The sequence below is a fragment of the Sinocyclocheilus grahami genome, unplaced genomic scaffold (assembly GCF_001515645.1).
Source record: "Sinocyclocheilus grahami isolate Dianchi unplaced genomic scaffold, SAMN03320097.WGS_v1.1 scaffold231.1, whole genome shotgun sequence".
NCBI lineage: Eukaryota > Metazoa > Chordata > Actinopteri > Cypriniformes > Cyprinidae > Sinocyclocheilus > Sinocyclocheilus grahami.
In genome coordinates this window covers 1184429-1193529 of record NW_015505410.1, presented here as the reverse complement: position 1 = coordinate 1193529, position 9101 = coordinate 1184429, and the positions used below count along the sequence as shown (strand labels likewise).

The window sequence follows — 9101 nt, the reverse complement described above, 5'->3', positions numbered from 1 at the left end:
CAGATGCATGAGATGATGGATGACTGTGACAACTGCATGGACCGTTACCGCATGCCTCACTGCCAGTCCTGCCATGTGATGGACGGCAACTGGCTCATGTATGAGCAGCCCCAATACAGAGGCAGGATGTGGCACTTCAGGCCTGGAGAGTACAGGAGCTTCAGCAATATGGGTGGCATGAGATTCATGAGCATGAGGCGTATCATGGACTCCTGGTACTAGAGTTTATATTAATAAAATAATTCCACTACAACACTAAACATTCTGTCTTGAAAATAATTTATATCAATAATATTTACATGAGTAGTCAAATCAATGGCGTGCTTCTGTCGCGAGTGACAACACAGGTGACAATAAGCCACAGACATTTATTGTATAGCATAGATCATGTTTGTAAGTTGGATTTCAGGTGACGTTCTTTTAGCTGCTGGAGGTTGTTAGCATGGTCTTGAGCCTTTCCTCTGTATAGATCAATCCTCCATTCAGCATGTTTTTTCGCTGCCTGGGTCCAGAAGTTGGTTGGTATGCTGAAATCTATCAGATCTCTTTTCAGTACATCTTTATACCTCAGTTTGGGCCGTCCAGTATTATGAGCACCCTTCTTGAGCACACTGTACAGAATTGCGTTGGGAATGCAGGAGGGGGCCAATCTGGTAACATGACCAGCCCATCCGAGATGAATGAATTTTAGGCGAGAGGAAACTGGTTCACTTTTTATCACTTTAAACAGATATTGTTTTGACATTTTATCCCTCCAGGTCTTACCAAGTATAAACCTGAGGCATCTAGTGTGAAAGACACTTAGCCGACTCTCTTGATACAGGGAGGTAGTCCAGCATTCAGCGCCATACAACAAGATGCTCAGAACACATGCTTCATACACTCTTCCTTTGGTGCAGACAGATAGATGCTTATTCCACCACACACGATTTGTCAAACTCCCAAAAGTAGAGGCCACTTTCCCCAACCTGATTGAAATCTCATCATCTAGGGTGGTATCGCGGGTCACTGTAGATCCAAGATAAGTGAACTTTTCCACATCATCAAGAACTACATTTTTTTACTGAAAACAATCTGCAATTACCTTGGTCCCAGTGGTGTCCTCATGGAGGCAATATCAGACAGTGCTAAAAAGTAGGGATGTACCGATACCACTTTTTCCAGTACTCGCCCGATACGATACTTTTACTTTTGGTACTTGTCGATACCGAGTACCGATACCAATATTTTATTGCATTTGTAAATTGCTTAAATATTGGGTACAGAAACCAAAAGAGTATGTATAATGTTCGTTGGTTGACTTAATTTATCAAATAAATACAGTCAAACTATCATTTATTCAGACACCTTCAGCATTTCTCACATTATCACAGGTTTATTCATTATAGTTAAGAAAATGGTAATAAAATATGACAAGAATTCAGAGTTAAACGGAGTCAGAACAAATTCAGCTTGATAACGTTAGATAATTTTGATAGAAAGGTATGTAGCCTAATGGATTACAATCAACCAAAAATTAGACAGCTGTTAGTATGACACACAACTATCAATACTTAGTTGGGCAACCCTTAGCCTTAATGACAGCCTGTAGTCTCCTGGGCATGCTGTCACCCAGCTTCAATGCAACTTTTCCCAGACTCGGTCTGAATAATATTTGGTCCCAGATTTGTATCAGTTTTACTGGTAGTCCACTGTATAAAGACATTTTGTGTATAATTTGTCAGTTTACTTTATTTTGCTATCCTCACTTACATAAATGAACTATAGTGTCCTGCACCCACTAGTAAAAAAATATGAAAAATTATATCTGGTCTCTGAATAATTTTTGGTTTGACTGTATATCCTTCAGTTATTTTTACACTTAATTATGCTCATTAAAATGTATAAATCTCCTAACTGTGATATTTTCAGAAATAGAAGCCGCGTTTTTTAAATCTGAAACGTGCTGCGATTTATTTTCCGAAGCCACTCAAATGATGCAGAAACGCGTGCACGTATTTGTACTGATGCAGAATAGTACAAACTAGCGCATTTACCACAGGCTGCTAGATTCACTTTCGCCAGAAAGTCGTGTATGCCTAAGGTTAAAAATAAATGACGTTTATAGTGAATGCCCCTAAAAATTGTCTTTTTTTTACGATTTAGTTTTAATCCAAATGATGCGTGTGCTAAGTGAGTGAATAAGTGAGTGAACATCAAAGATCACACAACAGAATTGCGTGCGCTCTCTCTCTCTCTCTCCCTACCGTTAAGTAACGTGTGCATTGTTTTACTTACTTGTTTTTGACATATCCGACCGAACTACAAACTTTCCAGTGATGTCTGTGAGAAAGGTATATTCACTCGACAAGCTCGCGCATCTGCGCCGCCGCACGCTCAATCCACTCAGCGTGCTTTGTTTATCAGCTCACGCACACCAGCTATACAGGCGTTAATACAGAATGTTTAACATTATATTCATTGCATAAATATACTTAGTAGACATCCTTAATCTCTAATAACTCCATTCTGCTGTCTGTTGTCGGTGTTTCATTGTCTGAATATGGCACTTAGCACATGCTGTGTGGTATCGGGCATTTTAACGAGTACAGGAGCTCAGTATTGGGCCCGATACCGATGCATCCCTACTAAAAAGGTAAGGGAAAATGAATGTGTAAATAAAACATCTAGGGTCGTCATCAGTGAGATTGGTGCAGCTAAATATGAGTAACAATTAGAATTGGGGTACTCAGACTCATACTCGGACTCGAGTACAACTTCTAGCGGACTTGGACTTGTCATGGACTCGAGCCTTTGGGACTTGAAAAATACTTCAGAGTCCAACCGAGTCCAGGAACAGTTGATGGAACTGTCACTGACCCGATGCATTGTCACAAAGTGACATTCAGTATTCACAGGTTTTTTTAAGTCTTGTCAGTCCTAGAAAGCCGATGGGTTCGTGCTCACACACCCAAAGCGCTTTATCGAACTGGCCTCTCAGCCAGCGTGCGAATGCCGAATTAAGTTCTCGTTTTGCATGATATTGCTACACACTTAAATAAACAACAATTTATGTTAAAATGCCCGTCAGAGAGTATTCACGTACATGCAGCCGGTTATGACTTACGTGAACCTGAACAGTTGGGAAAATCACAAGTCAAAATATTTGATCTGACTGTGTCATTAATGTTAATCAAACAACAAATGAAAAAGAGAAAATCACTCTTGACTGAATAACTAACTTCACTAACTAATAAGAATCATTTATATTTAAAGGGGTCATATGATGCTGCTAAAAAGAACATTATTTTGTGTATTTGGTGTAATGAAATGCGTTTATGCGGTTTAAAGTTTAAAAAACACATTATTTTCCACATACTGTACATTATTGTTTCTCCTCTATGCCCCACCTTTTTGAAACGCGTAGATTTTTACAAAGCTCATTGGTCTGAAAAGCGAGGTGTGCTGTGATTGGCCAGCTATCCAGTAAGTTGTGATTGGCCGAATACCTCAAGCGTGTGTCGGAAATGTTACGCCCCTTACCATACTGTGATGCCGTGTCCGGCCGGAGCGACGAGACAAAAACATTCAAACCCATTACAAACGAGGCATTTGTTGCATCCAGTAGGGACATAATTACTGATTATAAATGACTTATACTGTCTTTGCATTGCGCCGCGTAAACATAAAACCCTGTCTGCATTTGTGATCGGAGAAATGACAAACAACAAGTGCTACTCTACACTGCCCAAAACTCGCGTTTGAATCATCAGTGGCAAATCCTTTAAATGAAAACGTACTTACAGAATGTGAGTCAGAACTGCCAGCATTGTAGTCGACTCTCCCAGGATCAGTAAACAGTCCTCCATAAAATGTGCTGCACACATCTGGATTTGGGTTAAACTGTTCTGGAACAGTGTAGTAAATACAACTTAACCACAGATTTGTAGTCGTGTCCTCTTTTGGAAGACCAAACAAAGTAGTTTTGCTTTCACAACGAATAACACTGCGGCCTAGCATGAGCGAAAGCCGCGGCTTAGCGTGAGCTGAGGCCAGGATAGAGTGAGCTGTGGCCGGGCTAGAGAACGGCGCGCCCGGCGGATTCGACGAAGGAGCGGCAACCACATGTGACTTTGGGCTTCGTCCACGGTGAAAGCCGATCCGGTGATCCACAGCATTAAGTTGATGTATTCCCTCAGCGACCAGCACAGATCAGCTCTAGGCATGACGAAGCGGATATCGTCCTCTTTTGGAAGACCAAACAAAGTAGTTCCGCTTTCACAACGAAGCACACACTGTCTCCACGGCATGGCGGCAGCGGCAACAATACTACAGTGAGAATAAAAGTTACGCCTTCTTTCTTTCCGTGAACATTTGGGCGGCGTTATGCAAATCTTCCCACATAGTGAGGAAGATATGTGGGGGCATGTTAGTGTCACCCGTCTCAAGTCTGGGAAGCCTGAGTGAGTAAGTTATATGTATAACTCTGGCCAGCACTGTAATATAATGAAAAGAAACGCCGTAAGACAGAGGAATACTGGCTGCAGTCTTCGGCAACATTGAATTGACTCTGAATATTTTCTTTCCTTTCAATGAATTCACAACATTAACATTTTTAACTTTACAGAACAATCATTATTTGTTTTTTTGTAAAACAAGACTTTTCAATAAAGACAGTTACATTACAATAAAGGCCTTTCAAAAGTTATTTGTGTCTTCAGTTCTGTAACATATTACTATCAAACACAATACATTCAGTTCTGTAACATATTACTATCAGACACAATACATTCAACTTTTACAGGATTTTCAATCAACCACCATGTATTTCACATCACCATAACATTCACGAGACAGTAATCAAATTTTTAGACTCACAAATGAATATAGCATTTCGTTTCATGCAATCCTCATGTTTTACATGTACGTCGCCATTTTGGCTCTAACTCACGCAAGTTTACACCGCCATTTTGGCTCTAGATAACTTCCAGTTGCAAACGCACATTTAACTCACTTAACCTTTCTCATCCAGTAACAATCAACATTATAAACATCCATGTACACTTTTCACATATATGTTTCCTCATGTTTCACTTCACATTCACATATTTGTCCCTCTTATGTCTAATACATATTACTAAATGCGTATTAATAAACAGTCTTACTCAATAACCCAACAAAAATAAACACATACATCTTTGAAACACAGTGTTTTACATTAGTTTCAAACAGTTTTTGAATCAGTTTTGCTCACCTGTAATATAATGAAAAGAAACGCTGTAAGACAGAGGAGTACTGGCTGCAGTCTTCGGCTATATTTAATTGATTCTGACTCGCTCGCTGCATTACCTTGAAACAATAGCGTTAAGCGCCCTCTTCAGGCGGCAAGCATAACAGCGACAAAGCATTCTTTTCCACTCAGTGAACTGATGAATGAAAATGAAGATGATGAATTTACACCAATTTATATAACATAACTAATGTTTTTAAGGCACAAATACCACCCAAAATTTTAAGAGGTGTCTTTTCTCTACTCATATAGACATGCATTTTGAGCACATTCATTTTTACCAACCCCTACATTAGAACCAGCCATTTTAGGGAGGCGTGGTTAACTCTTAACTTTTTAAAGAATATCTCTTTGGATTTGAAACTTTAGTCTTTGCAACTTTACAGATCTTCTTCATGCACCAAGGGCTTGTAACACTCCAAAGAGAAAGGAAAAATTGAAATCGCATCATATGACCCCTTTAATGCATACAGTGAAGTTTGTGCAGTATTTTATTTTTACATTCATTAATTAAATGCAGGGGTTAAATTGGGCCGGGGCTTGCGCTGGTAACTCATCAGTGGACTTTCCTCGTACATTTTCAACAATATAGGCTATATTTTGAAACACTTTTCTTATTCTTACTAATTAAAGCAATGACGCGGCGCGGGTGATTTATATGAATAAATCTCGCAAGGAAATCGACTGTCTTCAGAAAAATTTCGATGGCATTTTCGTTTTGTTTATAAGCGCAGCACTGCTTTGTGTCCAGCTGTTACCGCGGAAACCGCTAAATTTATGACTTTCTGCACCTCCTGCTGGCAGAGAATAAATTAGCATTTTCAATATGCCCATCTGCAGTTTTTGTTCAGTCAAATGCGAACATCCACCCATATAACCCAGTTTAAAATTAATATAATAGTTTAAACTTCTGACTCATCCCATTTCTTAAAAATAATTTCTTGTAAATCATGATTTTACAGTTTAATATGTTACCATAGACATTGCCCTACCCTGCTCATACGGTATTAATTTTTATTTTTAAACAAATTTTTGAAGGTCTTAAAAAAGGTCTTAAGTCTTATATTTGATTTTTAAAATCCTGCAGACAGATGAAGCTTTGCACACTGCCAGCATCTAGAATGATTTCGATCAGCAATTGTTCATAGCAGGGGACTCTCTCAACTTGTTATATTTTACAGCTTGTCAATTGATATAAGATTTTGTAGGCTAAGCATACACATATGCACCACTCTAAAACCTGAAACCACAGAGCCCCCACCCCCATATAACAAATCCCAATTTAACCCTGATTAAATGTCTGCAGCAGGCTATTTCTGTATTACTATTTAGACCTATTTGAAAATTAATTTGTATTTTTGATTAATATATTTATTTATCCTTTTGCTTTCCTTTTTGCTGTTGTAATGAAATAGTTTTTTTAGTTTTTTTCAAACATGGTGGCAGCTTCTAGTTTTAAAGAAAAAAATATTACTAACATCTTTGCGGCAGCAGTTTTTATGAGTCAAAAACAACAAAAACAGTAACTGTTTTTCTTTCTTTCTTTTTGTGAAAAAAAAAAATTCTCAGTGTTTAGCCCTGAAGCCCATGTCCACAGAAGAAAAATATATTTCTTATTTTATTTATATACACAGCAAAATTGCCAGAGTTAATTCAACTCTATGAGAGTTAATTTTAACACTTTACTGGTGTATATATAATCCACACTGGCCCGAGTTAAATTAACACTTTCAAAAGTGTTAATAAAGTAACACTGACTCAAGAGTTAAACATTTCATTCTTACCTATCATTAATTATTCACAAACTTTATATATACACAATATGCACTGTTCTAATCATACATTATACAACAATTAAAGACTTAATTATTTTAGGTCCAGAGTTAAATAATTGCATAAATAAACCAATACAAAACAACAACATATACTTTCACATTTCATTTTTAATGAAACACTGAATGCAATGCATTTTGATGTGGGGAAAGCTTTGTAACATTTTTTAACTCATGTACAGAAAAACATTTTGTTTTTGTTTTTTTTTTGTTTAAAAAAATTAATAATTAAAACACTGCCTAAACAAAACAATGGAAAGGCACAACATATGTATCCTCATTTGGTCCATATGCATTTTGAATGTTATAGGGTTTATAATGCTTAAGATCATCAGCTTTCACAACAGCATCAAACTCATTTCCATCAACAACTCTGAATGCATAACAATGCTCACTGAAGAGCTCTGTAACAAGTTTTTCAACCACAAAATAAACATTTTCACCCAACACAAGAATGTTGGTAATTTTACAGAATACTGGCAGCTCATGCTTTATCTCTGTGCATATGGCAAGACCAGGTCTATACTCAGTGCCATCAAGTTTAGTCCAACTGGTAGAATAAATGTCTGTCTGTACTGTGATTTGCAAAGCATTGGCCAAGTCTTCACCATTTTCATAGTCACTTAGAGAGAAATAGTTCATTGGTCCAAATTCTTTCTGCTGTAAACTGAGCGTTTCCCAGTGGTTTCCTATTGCCATTTGATGTTTTTTCGCAAATCCTCTTTAGAAAGAACTGGATCACTTTCATCATCTAAACGAGGTTCCTTGTCTGAGAGTTCAGACTGTACTGTATCTGACTGGGTACAAAAATGAGTGGGACGAAAAACTGAACAAGGAACATGAATTTTGTCCAAATGTTTTCTAAACCCAGAGTATGTGGAAAACTGCTTTCGGCAATGTTGTTGACTGCAAACATGTCTACACTTAGAAGTGGGATAGGAGCCATGTTCACACTTCAAATGTGAAATCAGTGAATGGGCATCGGCATACAACCCTTCACATCTAAAGCAGAGCAACATTTTTTCAAGATTTCAGCTCAGGTGCTATTCAGCAGTTTAGCTCACAGTTCTTTCACTCTTGGTGACTCTTTTGTTTTTCCAACATCTATGTTATAAACCGTGGTCTGCAGGAAAATGTAGAAGTTGATGAGAGCATTGTCGTAGGATATGTTAAAAATGTAGTGTACTTTGAAGAGCTCATCCAAAGCACCCAGAGAACCAGTCGTCTGACAAGGGATAAGCTTGTTATCCAGAGCAATGTAGTAGCTGTCAATCATGTCTTGACTCCTCCCCATGGCTAAAAAAAAAACCCCCTTCTACTTTTCTGATGGCAAACTTCACAAGATATGACCTCGGTACATTAATCAATGGTTTCTGTAGTCAATGCAAGAAAAACACATATAATTCTTAACTAGTATTTTCTTACTTATAACTACTGATACATTTTTAAGTTAATAATGTTAGGTGCAATAGGTGATTGTCTTCAGAAATTTTTTTTGTTATGCTGGTTGAAAGTCTCTTCACATCCCGATAGCAATCATTAAGTTAAGTGGTCTAAATGTATTCATCTGTATTTATATATTTTGTGGAAGGCGTAGGACCAAGAAATGTTCGTCCAATCAAAACCCTCGGTCCGAGCGTTTTAATAAGCTTTCCTACCTGCCTGTCAACTTATGTATCTGCATACCTCTGCGCACCCGGTTCGCGCAGACAGGACACGTCATCAGCACGTTCACGCACGCTGTGCAGACAGACATCAACAACCCGATCTTCCTTCCTGGTATTGTAGTACTTTTAAAGTTTTCTCACCAGTGAATGATGCATGATGTAGCCTAGCGATTAATCCAGTCCTCGGGCCCCCTGCTCTGCATATTTTGAATGTCTCGCTTAGTTAACACACCCGATTCAAATAACCAGCTCGTTAGAAGTGAGCTACGTGCATGAACTGTGTTCCGATCGATATGATCCCTACACAGTGTTCATTGCTCCCTCCTCACTGAG

General features: G+C 38.2%; 1 protein-coding gene across 1 annotated transcript in view; it reads left to right on the top strand.

Moving 5' to 3' along the window:
- The window catches only part of LOC107597406 (gamma-crystallin M2-like), a 1662-nt gene extending 1413 nt beyond the window's left edge, over positions 1 to 249 (top strand). Inside the window, exon 4 of the mRNA XM_016288458.1 lies at positions 74 to 249. Within this exon, the coding sequence (XP_016143944.1) occupies positions 74 to 222 (149 nt within the window). The 3' untranslated portion in view covers positions 223 to 249. The remainder of the gene's footprint in view (positions 1 to 73) is intronic.
- Positions 250 to 9101: the final 8852 nt, after the last annotated feature.